Source organism: Chanodichthys erythropterus, chromosome 20, assembly GCF_024489055.1.
Source record: "Chanodichthys erythropterus isolate Z2021 chromosome 20, ASM2448905v1, whole genome shotgun sequence".
Lineage (NCBI taxonomy): Eukaryota > Metazoa > Chordata > Actinopteri > Cypriniformes > Xenocyprididae > Chanodichthys > Chanodichthys erythropterus.
In genome coordinates this window covers 37,476,140-37,495,850 of record NC_090240.1, presented here as the reverse complement: position 1 = coordinate 37,495,850, position 19,711 = coordinate 37,476,140, and the positions used below count along the sequence as shown (strand labels likewise).

Sequence of the window (19,711 nt, the reverse complement as noted above, 5' to 3'; positions counted from 1 at the left end):
TACGATAGAAATAATTGTGCGTTCAAATCCTCCTGGGAAGTTCGTATTTACGAGGTGGGAAGTCGTGTGTACGACGGTAGGCGTTCAAGTCACTTTCGTCGGAGTATGATGGCGGGGACATTCTAAAACGCTTAACGTGAAAAAGGCTTAACGTGGCTTAATGTACTAAGACAGTGATTTTAACAGACCAAACTTACTAAATATCATTATAATAAAGTATACTATGTGCAAAAAATCAGATGAGCCCAAAATATGATCTTAACGCGTTTTATAACACGTTAAGCTTTTTTCTCCCATAGAAAACCGTTATAAGAAAAAGCTTAATGTGGCTTAATGTACTAAGACAGTGATTTTAACAGACCAAACTTACTAAATATCATTATAATAAAGTATACTATGTGCAAAAAATCAGATGAGCCCAAAATATGATCTTAACGCGTTTTATAACACGTTAAGCTTTTTTCTCCCATAAACCGTTATAAGAAAAAGCTTAACGTGGCTTAATGTACTAAGACAGTGATTTTAACAGACCAAACTTACTAAATATCATTATAATAAAGTATACTATATGCAAAAAATCAGATGAGCCCAAAATATGATCTTAACGCGTTTTATAACACGTTAAGCTTTTTTCTCCCATAGAAAACCATAAGAAAGAGCTTAACGTGGCTTAATGTACTAAGACAGTGATTTTAACAGACCAAACTTACTAAATATCATTATAATAAAGTATACTATGTGCAAAAAATCAGATGAGCCCAAAATATGATCTTAACGCGTTTTATAACACGTTAAGCTTTTTTCTCCCATAGAAAACCATAAGAAAGAGCTTAACGTGGCTTAATGTACTAAGACAGTGATTTTAACAGACCAAACTTACTAAATATCATTATAATAAAGTATACTATGTGCAAAAAATCAGATGAGCCCAAAATATGATCTTAACGCGTTTTATAACACGTTAAGCTTTTTTCTCCCATAAACCGTTATAAGAAAAAGCTTAACGTGGCTTAATGTACTAAGACAGTGATTTTAACAGACCAAACTTACTAAATATCATTATAATAAAGTATACTATGTGCAAAAAATCAGATGAGCCCAAAATATGATCTTAACGCGTTTTATAACACGTTAAGCTTTTTTCTCCCATAGAAAACCGTTATAAGAAAAAGCTTAACGTGGCTTAATGTACTAAAACAGTGATTTTAACAGACCAAACTCACTAAATATCATGCTAATAAAGTATAAAAATCTTAGTACATTAAGCCACGTTAAGCTCTTTCTTATGGTTTTCTATGGGAGAAAAAAGCTTAACGTGTTATAAAACGCGTTAAGATCATATTTTGGGCTCATCTGATTTTTTGCACATAGTATACTTTATTATAATGATATTTAGTAAGTTTGGTCTGTTAAAATCACTGTCTTAGTACATTAAGCCACGTTAAGCCTTTTTCACGTTAAGCGTTTTAGAATGTCCCTGATGGCGGTGTGCCTTCTCTAAATTAATTACACAAAATAACAACACTTCTGCTTCTAGAAAATGTAGAGCAAAGAATGTGCATTAGTTGTATGTTGCTTTTTTATGTTTTTTAATTAATTTATGAAGCCATTGTAAAATTTATTGTTACATATTACATTTTTGTATTGTGATGCTATCGTATTTTTTACTGGTAATCAGCTGTAAATAGAAAAGCCTGACAATGTCACTGCTACCTGTAAGTATTGTGGTATTTCGCTATGTTTCTGACTGACACGCCCCCAACTCGTAGAGATCGGAGCTTAAAGAAAATTACGAGCTTCCCACTGGTATTTACGACATTGTGGTGACGTTCATGTGCGTTCAGCTCGTAAATACGCTCTTTCCGACATGACTTGAATGCACCATTATTTTATGATAAAAATGATTAAAATGCAATAATTATTTTTATTCATTGTAATGGACATACCAAAGTATTGTGAAAAGATTTTAGCAATTCGTTTTGGTGAACCACCACTTTAAAAAGTCTGAGGGACTGAAATATCAGCGAATCCCAGGAATGACACAGGTATAGTTGCTGTGACTGAGAGACAAAATCCAGCTAAAAACAAGGAACGCTCTCAGAACCTTGGCTAACGTTATAGAACGTTCGTTCAGTTATCTGGTATTTAATAATGTTCTTAAAATGTTTAACACATCATCCATGGAACATTTTTTTTTTTTCTGAAATGCTTTAGTTAGATGAACATGTTATCCTTCTGAGCTGTTCTTTGATCAAAGGACAGAACTTCTCAGGAAGTGGTGACTGTCTAAAGAAAAATCAAACACTTCTCTTTTTTCCTGGCTGTCCATCAGAGAGTGTGAACGCAGAGGAAGTAATGAAGAGAAGAGAGTAATGGCTGTGCTACAGACTTCAGATGTGATGTTCTTGTGTGTTTTTCTGCTCTGCGCTGGACTTCACTTCACAACAGGTACATCTTAACAACAATATGAGTGAGTTTTGGCATTTATTTATTTTCATCAATGAAACACATCCTGCTTCAGTCTATAACAGCTGGATTCTGTTTGTGCAGTACTTCTGCTTTCATTTCTATGAGAATTGTATGCATCCTTGCTGAATAAAAATATAGCCTACGTTTTTCATAAAATCAGACCTTAAGCAGAAGAAGATGAGATTTTAGATAAAGTCGCTGGTGTGACGTCTTCACTGTTGAGTCGACTAGTGAGACTCTTGATTGTGCTTAAGATTTGATGAACTGTGAAGGCATGTCAGTGTGATAGTTTTGGATCAGTTAAAGTCTGTTTCTTGTGCAACATATAAAACAATGGTAAAAAAAAAAAAAAAAAAAGTGCATTTCAGACTTATGTGACATATTGTGATGTGTGGCCAAAACATTAAATCCACCCAATACCATTTTAAAAACCCCGGGATGAGAAAATGCAGATAACACATTCATTAAAGAAATGATAGACATATTAGTGCTCTTAGTGCAAGTTATCTAAAATATCCTGAATGATTATTGTACACTTATAATAAGTGTTTATATTCTGACTATTTCAGACCGGAGTCTGGTAGGACCCGCCGCATATAGACATAACGGGTGTGTCTTATACGTCCTGAAAGATGAAGCAGCGGGCTCTTTGATCGCCTCCTAGTGGCTGGATGCAGTAGAGGTCATAAACCCTGCCCTCTCCATGAAATCAAACGTGAATGAGAAAACAAATGAGAATGAGAAAACAAAACAAAAAAAAATTATGCTTCAAATAAAAATTTCAGAAAGATGGTTTTGGTCATTTAAAGTAGTTGTTATTACGTATATATATATATATATATATATATATATATATATATATATATATATATATATATATATATATATATATTTAATTGTTCGTTTTTGTGATAAGTTTGATTTTAGCTTGCAATTTGATGCTATAGAAACGGGGCGTGTCGTCATGATTGACAGTTGTGATTGACAGCTTCTCTGAGGACTGTCGATCAGAGCTTCGAGGGGTGATTGAAGACATATAACTAATTTTCGATTTCTGTGTTATTTCACACCAACAAAATGAGCTGTTCATCAGGAAAATGTACTAACCGACCTACAGGATTTGACAGATCACTGAACATTTTTCGGTAACATTAAATATGGGCTTTATAAGCTAATAAAAAAACATTGTTAGTTAATTACACTGGAAGGAATCGGCGTCGCGTCGCCCATCTTTTTTTAACAGTCTATGAGACATACACGGAGAAAAGTAGCTCCGGCTACAATAAGCAACAGCTGCGATTGGAACGGTTGCTTAGTGATTTTTTACGTTTTCGGCTACGGCGTATGACAGCATACTTCCGGTTGCCGTAGCCGAAAACGTAAAAAATCACTAAGCAACCGTAAACAATACTACGGCTCAACGCGGATTTCATTCATTTATTGAACTACAAAAAATGTCATTCAAAAAAGCAACAAACACACAATATAAACAGAATTTAAAAAGAATGAGACATTTTACAATAACATATTTTATTATTTTAATATTAACAAAATATAGACTAGGCTACTTATATATAGTTAATTTAGTGCACAAACACACAATATACATAGCACAAAATTTTATTAGAAATGTGAACCGATTTTATATTTTATTAAGCATTTATACTTTAAAATGTTTTATGAATGAAATCACAAAGAAATAAATGTTTTTTCAAATTGCAAAAGACTGTGAAAGAATAAAAAAAGAATCACTATTTCTTTGACATACATTCAATGAGACTAAGTAATGCTTGCTGTTGCTGAAGTAGCGTTAGTTGCATCATTTCACTCATCTGTTGTGCTGCTTTTGCTTGCTCTTCAACTTGTGTTTTTTTAATCCCAATTCCTTTTCCCTTAGAACCCTCTCAGTCTGGCTTCTCTCCCTCAAAAACACAATGGTGTCATGTATGGTTCTGTGAGTAGTATTTCTCTACAGAGAAGTACATCATGCTTCTCTGTCCACTCCATAGGGGCTCTAATCAACAAGAAGTATAATTAACTGTCTTGTTAGATAACTAATAATAATAACTAATAATTAATGTATTAATCTATTTCTAATCTGTTAATCTTCTTTACCCAACATTAACAATATTTTTAAAGCATAGTAATACATTTAACATGTTTTTTAAGAGGATGTTTAGGCAATACTTACATTGTTCGCTTCACATTATCTCTAATCTCAATCCTGCCTGAGGTGTTGTTGCCAACAGCAGACATAACTTTGTACAAACGGAAAAAAAACGTTAAAATTAGCTTAAGTTTAAACAGATTAAATAAAAGACAAGTGGTACAATCATATACTGATGCAATTACAATGTCATATACCATAAAACATAACATTTACTTACCTAATCTCTCATGTTGTAACGACTACGGCAAATCAGCTGTTCTCCTGTAGTAGACGGTTACAGCAGAACGTCACGAAGTAGCAGTTAAAGTCGCGCATGCGCAATAGAACGTCAGAACACCGTTGCTGTTCCATCAGTGGCTGTTTAAAGTCCCTAATGTTCTTCCGCAAGACGCGTGCAGTTCTGTTTATTAACCGCTAGAGGGCCAAAAATCGCGGACTGCAGCTTTAACTTTATTAATTTAGTAAATGTGTATAGGCTAATGGTTGGATTCCATAAAACATATTTATGACAATACAGCATTTACTCTTGGTGTTAATTTACTCATGACTTAATTTGTGAAAAATTCTCTTTCTGATTCTGTTGTCCAGTTGGTATTTTCACTCCAAAATGGCGGCTGTGCTATCGAAGCGCCATCTAGTGGCATTACCAAAAAAGCTTCAAAGTTTCGCTTCTTGGCTTCTGTACTCTCTGCCCACAGTCTCACTGGCATTCATGTATTTATGCAGGACCTACAAACACTAAACCTTAGTTGTCCCACATTAGGGCAGTTCACCCTATCTGAATGTTTATTTTAGTGTTGAGTTTTTTTATGGATATACAGATATCTGATCGTGATCAGTATAATGTAAATATATCAATAAAATAATTTAATGAATGCAAATACTGAAATGAGATCAACACTTCTTTTTATTTAGTATTTTATTCAGTTCATGTTTGTGTGTAGATGTTTCAGTTCTTCTGTAGAGACTAGTTTTTGGTGAATGTGTAGAAGGAAATAATCCTGTTTCAGAAGGTTTTCTGTGTTTTGTGTTTGTTTACGCTGCACAGAAGCAGCACAAATCATCAGCTGTTCTGCAGGAGAGTCTGTGCTGCTGCACTGCAGGGATGAAAACTCACAGCATAAAGATGTCCAGTGGCAGCGCACAGATATACAAAAAACACAAAACCCAGTGAACGTCATTAAGGATCAGCGATATAAAGACAGAGTTCAGATTCACAGGAATCTCTCACTGTCCATCAATCGACTGACTGTAGACGATGCAGGATCATATTGGTGTAATTTTACAGAGCCGGTTCATCTATTCATTGAAGGTGAGGAATGCTTGTGTTATTTTAATAATAATACATGCAGACCAACTATAAACCACATAAAGTCAAATAGTTAATGTCTGTAATAATCAAATATGATTATATTCTGTGTTTGCAGGTTGCTCTCTATCAATGAATGAAGCATCAGTGTCGATCAGCAGATATTCAGGGGAATCAGTGTTTCTGTCTTGTTTCGTCAAATGCAGCGCTCGACATAAACCAGACAAGATCAGATGGAAATTACCAAACAACAGAGAAATAAACCAGACGACTAACTCTACTGAACTGTACACACTCTATCAGGGCAGATTTCACATGTTTGGTAAAAATACAGGAAATTTCTCTCTGCTGATTCCTAACCTGACGGAGAAATATGAAGGACTGTATTCATGCTGGATTAATGAGAATCAACACAAGAGCTTCAATCTCACTGTTAAAGGTAAAGAAATGATGAATTCTCACTTTTTCAAGTGATTAATGCTTTACAAGATGCTTTTTTGTGTGTGAATCAAGATGCTTTGCAACTCAGTTTCATTAGATTGTCTTATTGGATTGAGGAAATTTTGAGTTCTAAAATATTTTTCATAGTACTAGAGGTCATAGAGGTCATTCCTCATTTGACCCTATTGAAGTTCACAATCTCAGCTGAAAGGGAATGTTCTCAGAACGTTCTGGCAAGGTTCTCTCAAAGTCCTGTACAAACGTTCTTCCTGTAACGTTAATAGAACATTTGTTCAGAGTTATCTGGTCTTTACATTTTTTACCTTTATTTTATTAACATAAAGAACCTTGTTCCACTATAAAGAACTTTTTGTGTGATGGAAAGGCTCCATGGAACCAATGATGGCAATTAAAGGGATAGTTCACCCAAAAATGAAAATGTGATGTTTATCTGCTTACCCCAGGGCATCCAAGATGTAGGTGACTTTGTTTCTTCAGTAGAACACAGATGATGATTTTTAAGTCCAACCGTTGCCGTCTGTAAGTCAAATAATGCGAGTGAATGGTAACACAATTTATAAGAGTCAAAAAATATGCATAGACAAATCCAAATGAAACCCGAACAGTATTTATATCATTTTTACCTCTAAAGCACCACTATGTCCAACTGCGTTCAGCACTCGTTTAGTGAGGTCTGATCGTGCTCTGACAGCGGAAGTGATGTCTAGCACTCATTGAAGTCTATGCACGAGACATCACTGCCGTTGTCAGAGCACGATCAGACCTCACTAACCGAGTGCTGAAACTATCCCTTTAAAGGTTTAGTTCACTTTCAAATGAAAATTTCCTGATAATTTACTCACCCCCATGTCATCCAAGATGTTCATGTCTTTCTTTCTTCAGTCGAAAAGAAATGAAGGTTTTTGATGAAAACATTCCAGGATTTTTCTCGTTATAGTGGACTTCAGTGGAGCCCAAACGGTTGAAGGTCAAAATTACAGTTTACAGCGATCCCAGATGAGGAATAAGGGTCTTATCTAGAGAAACCATCACTCATTTTCTAAAAAAAATTAAAAGTTATATCTGTTTTAACCATAAATGCTCATCTTGAACTAGCTCTCTTCTTCTTCTTCTCTATTAGAATTCCAGCAGTGTAGACACTGCTAAGTGTATTACTGCCCTCCTCCGGTCAAAGTTTGAACTAACTGTTATATACTTGCACTAGCATATTGAATATGACAATTTAGTTCAAACTTTGACCTGTGGAGGGCAGTAATACACTTAGCAGTGTCTACAATGCTGGAATTCAAATAAAGAAGAAGAGAGCTAGTTCAAGATGAGCATTTAAGGTTAAAACTTATATAATTTTCAATTTTTTTTAGAAAATGAGCGCTAATGTGTTTGGGCTTGTCTCTTATCTTGAGTTGTTTTTTCGTCCTGCAGGCTGTGTTTTATCCGAACATCCAAACACTATCATCTCATATCCAGGAGAATCCGTGACGCTTCCATGTTCCTGTGAAGATCCAAAAACCAAACCAAAACACACTGAATGGAAGCGTGCAGCTGTAAATGAGACTCTGGTTTCAGATTCTAAAGATGTCAGCGGACGCTTCCAGATCCTTAGAGATTCTCCTCATAATCTCTCTTTACGGATCTCAAACCTGACTGAGGCTGACGGAGGATTATATGTGTGTACAGTCAATGGAAAACAATCCAGAAGCATAAATCTCACTGTTACAGGTAAAACACGTCAGATCTGTGTTCAGAAACTTGATCTGCGTGAGGATCAAACGGTTTACCTAGAAGATTTCCCCCAAGAAGCTTTTTCGTTTGCAAAATGTTTTGTGTTCCCCGAGAAAGTTTGCTTTCGTTTGCAAATTCGTTCCCTTGAGAAATAATTTATATATATAAAAAAAAAGTAATTGCAACTTTTTGTATCACAATTTTGAATTCATATCTTCAAATATTTAACTTTAAACTTGGAATTGTGAGGGGAAAAAAAGTCTCAATTTATAAGTTTATATCTCGCAATTCTGATTTTTTTTGTGAGATGTAAACTCGCAATTGCGTGCTTGTCGTTAATTGCATTACACAAGTCACTTTGAAATAAGTCGCAGCACATTTAAGATGATAAAAAAGCACTATATAACGGACTTATATTACAGAAAATACTGTATTTATTTATTTATTTAGTCAGTCTTGTAATAAAACTGATGTACAGTCAACTGGTCATTGTCAAAATACAAGTTATGTTGTGTTCATATGATGATGGGAAAAAGTTTTTGTATAGTGTTTTTTTGTATAGCGTTTATAGATATATTTTAATGTCTTTAAAACCTACATTGAGCAAGCAGGAGGTGACTGTGTGTGAGGGGGAATAAAATATTAATAATAAAATAATATTAAATAGAAGACATTTTTTACAAAAAAAAGCATTTGAATTGCTGTTACTGTAAATGGGAACATTCATGATGAATCTTTATGATAGTGGAGTGAGTATTACCGCAGTTTTATAAGTGAAGAGATTTAACTGTTATTTGAGCATTATGGGAACTTCCTCTGTGTGTGTTCTGCAGATTTAAGCAAAAATTATCTCAAATACTCCCTGATATTTCCGATCTGTCTGATGCTGCTGCTCCTGACTGGATTCATCTGTTGGAGATTCACACGGGGTATGAACACACAACACTGTGGGAATCATGAACTGTGCTCTAGAACAGGGATTTTTGATCATTTAGATCAGCGATTCTCAACCGGTGCACAAAAGTGTGCAGTCAAAGAAAACAACAACAACAAATAACGTAATTCTAAATAATTTTCTGATGCGAGACTTTTATTTTGAAAGACGTGCGTGAAAGCCAGGGGCGCGGGAAGATTTTAGGTTGGGGGTGCTGTGTTTTTTCCTGTAAAAACATGGAAAGTTCAGCTGATCATAGCTGTACAGGATGGGGTTTTATTTCTCCTCTCCATAAATATATAAATTCACTGCCATTATATTCAGGAGCGGAACATTTTTTACAAATTCTGCTTTGTGGTCCATAAAAGAAAGAATGGCATATGGCATAGAATAACACCATGGTGAATAAATGACTTAATTTTCATTTTAGGGTGAACTATCCCTTTAATTAACACTCAAGTGTTATTTTCTGCATCACTCTTCAGTTTAAGGGAAAGGCGATCTTAAGAGAAAATTACACTTAAGGTGGTTTATGCAACTGAACACTGTTCTAGAGTCCAATGATCACAGAAATAACTGAAGTTATTATAATCTTACAGCAAACAAGGGAAGAAGTCGAGTGACCCAGAGACCAGATCATCAGGTGACTGAAATATTCATAATCAGATCAACTATTCATAAATGAAATCCAAATAAAATGATATTTGTGCTTTAACTTGTGTTTGTAGGATGATATGACGTATTCATCTGTGATGCTGATTAACTCTGAAAAACCTGCAAAAAACCAACAACAGGTACTTAAACACAATAGTTTTATTTTGCTACTGTAGTCAATTTTTCAAGTATCTGCCTTCAAAAGCATAATGTACTTTTTACTCCACTTCATTTCACTTTATTTCTCGCAATTCTGACTTTATTGTAGCGAAATTAGCTCAAAGGGGAAATATTAATAATTATTCATAACTCAGTATGATTATTCATTATGATTAGTTTTGAATATTTTCATCAGTTAATCAGATTAACTAGATGTAGTTACATTAAAATTACAATCAATCAATCATTTAATTCTGTGAACACTCAGTATTGATTATTAATTAATTCTAAGAGAAGGGTATTTTTCATGGCCACAGAAAAATAATTCGTTATTAGCATTTACAGCGCTTAGAGCTTGTAACAAAATCAAGATCATTTAAGTGACAGTTATTTGCAGGCAGTGTATTGTGCACAGGTTTTATTAACTAAATCACAAACACATACATACAAATCACGCATACATAGGAAATGAATTTGAACCGTATCATAACAGGGGAATGAAGCGATGAGAAGAGTCCATTATACAAGCTGGAAGGACCAGTAATAAAGCACCTTTGCTAACAAAGTGGTTCAATAAATTAATTCTAAATCGCTGTTTAGTGTTCAAATGTACGATACTTGCAAAATGCCTCAGCTGTTGGAGCATCCGGATCTGCAGGCTGAGAAATTCTTGATGGTTCGGTCTGAAGTTGTAATCAATATCTTCTGCGTTAAATTAAGACATTTGAAACAGCTTTTACTCTCAGTGGTCGAGGAGGTTGTGCATGGTTTGAGGCCCACCGGTCCGGCTTGGGGTCCAATTCCAATGTCTGATTCTCTAGCGGGAGATTTTCTTTGTTTGAGAGCGACCTCATTTGCATGAGGGGTGTGGTTATGAAGTTTGTGTCCATTTATACTCTGATAAATATAACAAACACACAATGCCCTCTATGAGATGGTGATGTCCACCAAAGTTGTTACATTATATTTGCAATTTTGTGTTTATATCTTGCCATAGACCTTTTTCACAAGAATCGGAAATCACGTGACGCAGGGTAAAGTTAGTTCCGCTATGCGTCTACGGCTATTACATTGATATGCTCTTTTCTCAAATATCGCTTCTTACCTTTTCTGTTTTGTCTGTTTTCCAAATAGCTTTTGTATAATCTACAAATAAATTATTTTCTACTTGTTTGTAGCTTATACAGCCACTCAGACCGTTGATCGAATTTACCGGAAGATGGATTTATATCACCAGCTGTCATACAGCAAAGGCTATGCAGCTACGCATTCAGCAATTTCCCAGATCGTATTACGTACTACGAACATTTATATAATTTATTAATTAAAAAAATTAACTCCCAATATATACTTTAATGTGGGATATAAAGTCGTGAGATACATAATATTGTCGTGAGTTTTAAAAAAACTCAAAAAATTTTTTTAAAACGTGAGCTACGTTTTAAAAAAAATATATAGCATGTCTCATATGGCATCACATCCCACATTGCAAGCATATGTTATAATTAATCCTGATCGATTAAAATGATTAAACTAAGACATAATTTCCAAAACCACACTGTACACAACTATCAGTCTTTGCATATTGCAATAGCACAACAATGCTGCGCATAATACACACTTTAAGATGATGATGACAGGAAAATGAGTGAGAGATGACTGAAGTGTTTATATCCAGAAATATCATGGTGCGAGCAGTCCTGCTTCACGAATCAGAGGATCAGGCTTGTGTGATAAGGGATCTACCAGTCGATCATTTCCCCAGCACGTCGCTAAAAACACTCTATACATCTCATTATGTGCATACTATCCACCCAAATAGTACTGAATATTAATAATGTCACATAGTATGCACGTTTAGACACAGACACTGTCTTTACAGCACATGGAGCGCGATAATGCACAGCCGCGCCAAACATACACGAAGAATATAACCAGTTTAACCGCCATCACTTCAAATTATTTATTAAATTTAGCTCTTAATGCGAGCTCTGTAGTCTCACCAATAATTCACCAAGACCGTTCAAACATTTTCAAGACATGTAATTCGTAAAACGACTTTGATTCCCGAACTGGTTCTGATCGAGGCTATCTATCACTGTAACCGGAAAATCTTTTACACTGCGTGGCTCATTCCGGAAGCCAAAAACCCGGAAGTGTGAAAAAGGTCTATTCCAACTTTTTTTCTCGCAATTCTGACTTTTTATCTTGCGATTCCGACTTTATGTTTTGCAATTTTGAGTTTAAATCTCGCAATTCTGACTTTAGTTTTTGCAATTCTGACTTTTTATCTCACAATTCAGAATTTATTTCTTGCAAATGTGAGATATAAACTTGCAGTTGCATGAAAAATAGTCAGAATTGAGAGATAACGTTAAAATTACCTTTTTTATTTTTTATTCCATGACGGAAAACAAGCTTCCACTGATTTTAGACATGTATAAGTATAGTATAGTGTAATTGTGTGTGTTTATTATCTCTGCAGGATGATGACACATACTCATCTGTAGTGTACTGCACTTTCACAAACCAAGATCTCTACAGATGAACACTGAGGAGGCCGTCGTCTACGCAAGTGTGCAAAAAGATAAAACGTGACGCACTTACCAAAAACAAACATTTTCAGTCGGTTATTGTTTTATAATCATTTCAAAGAGTTTGATTGCTTTTACATTAACAGAATTTGCTTTTTACTGCATTTATCCTATAGCTTAATTTAGTGTCATAATTTACAGATTGTGAAACTGTTTGAATAAACTGTTACATTTCTATTTTTGCACTTCGTAAGATGATTGCGCAATTCTGTTTCATTCACTTTAATGTATTTCTTCATTTCTTTTCTTCATTTGCAGTGACTGTATGAGGCTACATATTATGTTTGTGAAAAATAATTTGGTTCAAAACCATGTAATTGCTCAAATAATTTGTAAAATGTCTATTTATTGTAGTTTTCACAGCAAGTTCTGGTTTTAGCTTCTTAAAGAAACTTGTAGAATTATGAAAAAATAAACAGAAGAACAGAAAAATAAATGTCTTTTAATGCAGGATTGTTATTTTTGTCACTTGAAATAAAATAAATTTTAAATAAAATACAGTAAAAAAAACCTCAAACTTGTTTTATTTCAGCGAGTTTTAAGGCAATATTTCTTATTTTCATGAAGTCATGTATTAGTTGGTTTGTCTTTAGTCACATGTTCTTTGGTTCAGTTTTCCCGCCACTTGTTACCTTAGTTACCCAATTTGAGTTCATTAGTCCCAGCTGTGTTGAGTCAATTAGCCTTGTTTGACTTGTGTATATTCTCTGTGTTCTCCCTCAGTCTCTGTCGGTTTGTTTGTGTATGGATGTCGTTTCTCTTATGTTTCTCCTTGATTATTTGTTATTAAAGTGAACCTATCTGAATTCCTCCTCGCTGTGCTCTCTGATACACCGCAACACTCTTCATCTGTTCTGATGCACAACGCCAGTCTCTCTTACCTGAGCTTTACATTAAATACGCTCACATCACAGGATGCTTCTGGGTAAGATGTTCGATTCATGGGTGAATCTAGGAAATACATTCCTCCAAAGTTTCTCATTGAGTTCTTTATCATTCTTTTTATTTTATATATTATGTTAAAGGCAGTGCATTTATTACAATGTATAAATACTTCACAGTTAAAATAATAATTTTTTTGTATTGTCGTCATATGGAAGCACATTTCTGCCACATAAGAAAAAAAATCATGACATAAAATGTTGAAAGTGACATAACAAATCATATTTAGGAAATGGAAAGTCAAAATTATGACTTAAAAAGTTGAAATTGACAAACAGTCGAAATTGACAAAATTCATAATTATGACAAAAAGGTGAAATTGGCATACTAAGTCAAAACTGACAAAAAAAGTTGAAATTGCATATTAGAATGATTTCTGAAGGATCATGTGACACTGAAGACTGGAGTAATGATGCTGAAAATTCAGCTTTGCCATCACACGAATAAATTACTTTGTGAAATATATTCAAATAGAAAACAGTTATTTTAAATTGTAATAATATTTCACAATATTACTGTTTTTACTGTATTTTTAATTAAATAAATGTAGCCTTGGTGAGCAGACGAAACTTCTTTTAAAAACATTAAAAATCTTAGTGGTTCCAAACTTTTGGACTGTACTGTAAGTCAAAACTAACAAACAGTTAAAAAAAAATCATAATTATGACATCAAAATCATAATTAAGACATAAGTCAATTGTAATAAGTCGATTATATCATAAAAAGCCAAAACTGACAGTCAACATTATTAATCAACATTATTAATCAATTATGACATCAAAGTCATAATTAAGACATAAAAAGCAGAAACTGACATACTAAGACATATTTAGGAGATGAAAAGTAAAAAAAAAGTTGACAAACAGTCGAAATTATGACAATTTATAATTATGACAAAAAGTTGAAATTGGCATATTTAGTCAAAACTTAAAAAGTTGAAGTTGACATAAAAGTTGATATAATTCTGACACAAGTCGATTAAAAGTTGATTGACAGTCAATATTATGACATCAAAGTCATAATTATGACATAAAAAGTTTAAATTTACATATCAAGTCGAAATGACGTTGTTACGTCCTCGGACGTATATAATATTCTGTGATTTAGTGTTTGGTTGTCTTTTTTTTGTTTGTTTTTTTTTTTTTTGGAGTTTCCTTCTCGTCTCTGCTCCAGGTTCCGGCTTCTAATTGTCTGGGAAAGTGGATTGGCTCCTCGCTGCTGATCGCATCCTTTAAAAGCGCGCTTCTGCGCAATGCAAAGGGAGGCGCGGCTCTGTGTGTGTGTTCTGCGGGAGAACGCGTTGTTGTCAGCGTTCCTCCGGCCTGTTGTAAAATAATCTTTGATACTCCTGCTTGGTTACGATGTTGACCCACTGTTTTCCCACCACATCTTGCTTGGTTATTTTCTTATGTTGTTGGTATTAAAAGGTAATCTGTAAATGTCACCACTCAGTAGGGGCTTATTTATTTGCTTAACATGTGTCGGTATTAAAAGGTAATCTGTAAATAGAGTTATGCCCCATTCTGTAGGGAGTGGGCACATATTCTTGTTTAGAGTTTTCTCCTGGTTTTGAGCAGATAGGGAGACAGGGAAGTCTGATGTATTTTTGTTAATTTTTTCTTTGTTAGGTTAAGGTAGATCATTAAAAATAGTTAGTTTTTGTTTTGTTTGTTGTTTTGGTTTATGCCCACTCCTGGACCTATTAGCCTACTGGATGGATGATTCTACAATAAACAAAAATCTCTCCTTACGTGACATTCTTCACTTATGTTGCTTCCCCACCCCTAGACTGGGACGTAACAACGTAAACAGTTGAAATTTACATAAAAATCATAATTATGCCATAAAAAGTTGTTGACATAAACAGTCAACATTATGATATCAAAGTTATAATTCTGACATAAAAAGCCAAAATAGCAGAAATTGACATAATTTAGACCTTTTTTTAATCTCTTAGATATGACTGTCATAATTTCAAAATATTGTCATAATTTTTCTTTGTATGTCATAATTTCGATTTAGTATGTCATAATTATGTCTTTTAATGTCCTAATTAAGTGTTTTTTCTTATTTGGTGTAAATGAGCTTCCGTACAGTCTTGAGAATTCTTGACGTTTCACACCAACGGTTCTCTGACACACAAACTTATGAACGTTCAGGTCAACTTCCAATCTCTAAATACCTTTTCTCTTGCTTGTTTTTTAGTGTTTGGGCCGTTGTTGTTGTTGGTGAAGGCAGAAAGTTGACAGGAAATGTGTCTGCTGATCACACGGCTGACAGATCACCTGTATCGGTCTGGAAAGGCTGAAGAGTCCTGATGAGATCCAGGCTTCTCTGGTGATCCGCGTAATGACGGGACGGTCCCGCTCGCCGAGAAACACACAGCGCTCCACCACACGCTGGTAACACACACACACACACACACACACACACACACACACACACACACACACACACACACGAGTCAGCTTTAAATAAAGGTCAAAATGCCTTTTGGAGAATAATCACATAAACATATGTCTTAAGTAAACGGAAGGAAAACGAGTGTGTAACAGTATATTGGATCCGTGCATTCGCTCTTAAAGTGACAGCAGCCTAATAAACCTGATAATCAAACAACAAATAACAAAGAAAAATCCCTTTCTGATCTTGACTGAATAACTTCAGTTGCTTTAATAAGGATTCATCTATTTGTTTTATGTGTACAGTAAGACTATGCAGTGTTATTTTATATTTTATTATTATTATTTATCTAAATACCACTACATATTCTTAAAAACCTTGAGACTGTATACTTAATTTTTATTTTTTATTCTGTTGTATTTATTTGTGTTTTGTTTGTAATTAGTTTATTTGTTCTTATTGTATTGCTGAATGTTTATTAGTCTTCTGTAATTGTTTTAATGACCTGTTAGTTTTTGCTAAAGTATTGATAATTGTGAAATTTAACTGATATTTAAAATAGCTCATATCAAAACGTTTCTATAAATAAAAATTTTCAAAGAAAGCATGTTTAAATTGTTGATAGTTAATCTTCTGTAAAAGACTTTTTAAAGGATTAGTTCACTTTCAAATTAAAATTGTCCTGATAATTTACTCACCCTCATGTCATCCATGATGTTCATGTCTTTCTTTCTTCAGTGGAAAAGAAATGAAGGAAAACATTCCAGGATTTTTCTCCATATAGTGGACTTCACTGGGGTTCAACGGGTTGAAGGTCCAAATGTCAGTTTCAGTGCAGCTTCAAAGAGCTCTACATGATCCCAGACGAGGAATACAAGTCTAATCAGCCATTTTCTAAAAAAAAATATATATATACTTTTTAACCACAAATGCTCATCTTGCAGTGCTCTGAGATGCTCCACGCATTATGTAATCATGTTGGAAAGGTCACGCGTGATGTAGGTGGAAGTACCGCGGTAGGGCGAAAAACTCCATCTCATTTTCTCCTCCAACTTCAAAATCGTCCAACATCGTTGTTTTACCTTTTTTTTGTAAAGGCCGTTTGACTTAGTCTTTGACGTTCACTTTGTAAACACTTTTCCAACATGATTACGTCATGGCCAATGGTTTCTCTAGATAAGACTCTTATTCCTCGTCTGGGATCATGTAGAGCTCTTTGAAGCTGAACATATATTCCCTCATAATTCAATAACTACACAATTATGTAACAATTCTTGATAAAGTCCCTTTTTTCTTTTTCTTTTTTAAATGGGACTTAAGTTAAAAATAAACAAATTGTGTGTCTCTGGTCTCTTTATTTTTGTAAAAATGTTTTCAATTTAGATTTTTAACTAAAACCACAATTTTATTGTGTTCGTCCTTAACATGTCAAGAATTGCCTTCATTTTTAATGAACTTCCCTATATATATATATATATATATATATATATATATATATATATATATATATATATATATATATATATATATATATATATATATATATATATATATATATATATATACATATATATATAATTTATCAACTTCCCTATTTTTTTCCCCAAAATAATGTGTGACAGGGTTTAAGCCTGAAAGACTTTGAAGGGAGACATTGCATTCAATTTTATGTTATTTTTTAGTTTTGTGTCTCTCTCATATTGTGCCCTTCTTTCCAGGTCAACAGATCTGCATGCAAAACACAGTCTTTCTGCTGCGGATGTAGCTGCAATTTCAGACATGGGATGCTTGTCGATGTTTAAGTGCAAACATTACGTCAAATATTCTATTTTTAACAAAATTATGAGTTGCCATGATTTTAGTAAGTATCATTACTGAAATCCTGACAACTTATTATTATTATTATTATTATTAAAATTATTTATAAATTAAATGGAAAAACTCTACCAATGAGAAATATACAGATATGTGGTGGGGTTGAGTAGTTTTTTTTTTTTTTTTCTCTCAAAATGGCCACTTATCCTTTTGCAGTTTGGGGGAGTAGGCCATATATGGCAGCAATGAAATAAAAACATTGTATATTTATGGATTAAAATAAAATTTTGAAAAATAATAATTCTATCTTTCTTAATAATTTTCTATCTTAATTTTATGTGATGGGGTTGAGTTGTTAAGCGTGACAGTACCGTCAATGACTATAATACACCTCAAAAATAAGAATAAAAAGTATGAGACTACTTACCATCTTCCAAACCACTGTTAAAGAGACCTGAATGATGTCATTTCTGGTAAATGATGTCACATATGGGTGGAGCCTAAATGATTATAGGCGGAGAATGATTAGCGTGACAGGATTGAGTTCAGACTGAGGGACATAACTTCTGTTCCCTTTCGATACTTCACTCGTACTGCGTATGGGGAAAGGTCTCCCTTTTTCCCCGCTGCTGAAGCCTTTTTCAATAACGCAGTGTAACTGCACCGTCATTGGTTCACTCATAGACAAGTTGTTGAACCAATGGCGGCGCGGCATAGCTGCGCGGCCTATGGCGACAAAGCGCGCGAATATTCCCGCCGAAATGGGCGGGGTATAGGGCTATATAAGCAGGCGTTTCGCCATAGGATTTCAGTGTTTTCTCCTTCAGCGACGACATCTACTTCTCTTCGCTGATCTCCGCCTGAAGCCGAAGAAGCTCGCCGCCTTCTGCTCTCGCCGCCGTCTGAAGAGGCTCCCGCAGCGGACTCGCCTGGACTCGCCGGTGGAAGAAAGCGCCGGCGCCCTCGCGGACTGCAGCTTCTAGCGCCGTCGCCGAGCCGCCGCCTCCCGCTTCCCGCTTCCGGCCGCTTCCTGTGCGTCCCCTGCCGCCATCCGGCGCGCCGCCCTGAGAGCTTCATCCGCGGCTTAAACGCCGCTCTAAAAGAGCGATTTCCAGCGGTTTTCACCGCTTTAAGAGCTTCCGCGGCCCTCGCCGCTCTAAAAGAGCCACCCAATTGCCGTTTTCACGGCAGCGGCGTCTCACGATGCCCCGCCACTCATGTGGTACTTGCAGGGCCCCCTGCACGACGACGATGGACACAGCGAGTGTGTCGCTTGCCTGGGCAAGCCCCACGCAGACGGCGCTCGCTGGAGACTCATGCCCGCACTGCGAGTGTATGAGTCTCGCTTCCCTGCGCTCGCGGGTCGCCTTCTTCACTGAGGGCGATCTCGCCGCTCGCGCCCTCCCGTCTCCTTCCTCCCGCGGTCCGGCGAGGAAAAGACAGCGGGGTAGAGCGACTCAGCGCCAGGAGTTGAGCGAACTCACGCCGGCCCAGCCCCCGCGTGCCTCGCCCTCTCCTCCCAGGGAACTCTCTCCAGTTCTGTTCTCTCGCCCTGAGCAGCGTCCCTCCGCAGAAGCGAGTGACCTCGTCTCATTCGGGGGAACAGACGACGAACAAGACGACTCCATGTCTCTTGCGGCTTCCGAAGCGGAAGGATGGGCTGGCGAGCCGGAAGACCCCGCTCCACCGCCTCCCCTTGGAACCCATCGAGCATGGCCAGGGCATGGATGCCGAGCTCTTCCGCATCCTGTCTAGAGCCGTTGAAGAGCTGGACCTCGAGTGGGCCCTCCAGAGGAGCCGTCTCGCAGCCGCCTGGACGAATGGTTTCTGCCAGGCCGCCGCCAAGCACCTCGCCAGCGTTCAGCGCCCTTCTTTCCTGAGGTCCACGAAGAGCTGACGAAGTCGTGGCGCGCTCCTTACTCTGCCCGCCTCCACACTACGCACCGCTCCGCCCTCACCGCCGTCCGACGGCGCCGAGGAGAAGGGATACGAGCGCTTGCCACCCCTAGATGAAGCGGTGGCTGCTCACCTCTGTCCTCCCGCGGCTGTGGGTTGGAAGACGAAGAGGGCCCTTCCTT

General features: G+C 36.2%; 1 protein-coding gene across 2 annotated transcripts; it reads left to right on the top strand.

The window, feature by feature from the left end:
- Nucleotides 1-6,071: 6,071 nt before the first annotated feature.
- LOC137009324 (embigin-like) lies at nt 6,072-12,920 on the top strand. 2 transcript variants are annotated; one of them, XM_067371446.1, is made up of 6 exons: nt 6,072-6,387; nt 7,833-8,129; nt 8,966-9,061; nt 9,666-9,709; nt 9,795-9,860; nt 12,365-12,920. In XM_067371446.1, exons 1-6 carry the CDS (start codon nt 6,081-6,083, stop codon nt 12,425-12,427), a joined length of 873 nt encoding a protein of 290 aa, XP_067227547.1. In that variant the 5' UTR covers nt 6,072-6,080; the 3' UTR covers nt 12,428-12,920. The 2 variants fall into 2 exon arrangements, with proteins under 2 accessions (XP_067227547.1, XP_067227549.1); XM_067371448.1 differs by lacking the exon at nt 8,966-9,061.
- Nucleotides 12,921-19,711: the final 6,791 nt, after the last annotated feature.

Excerpts from the sequence above, each read along its gene's own strand:
- LOC137009324 (XM_067371446.1), top strand. The coding sequence starts at position 6,081 with ATGAATGAAGCATCAGTGTCGATCAGCAGATATTCAGGGGAATCAGTG. Across the intron at positions 6,388-7,832 it reads CTTCAATCTCACTGTTAAAG|GCTGTGTTTTATCCGAACAT; the intron begins GTAAAGAAATGA and ends TTCGTCCTGCAG. Across the intron at positions 9,062-9,665 it reads CTGTTGGAGATTCACACGGG|CAAACAAGGGAAGAAGTCGA; the intron begins GTATGAACACAC and ends ATAATCTTACAG.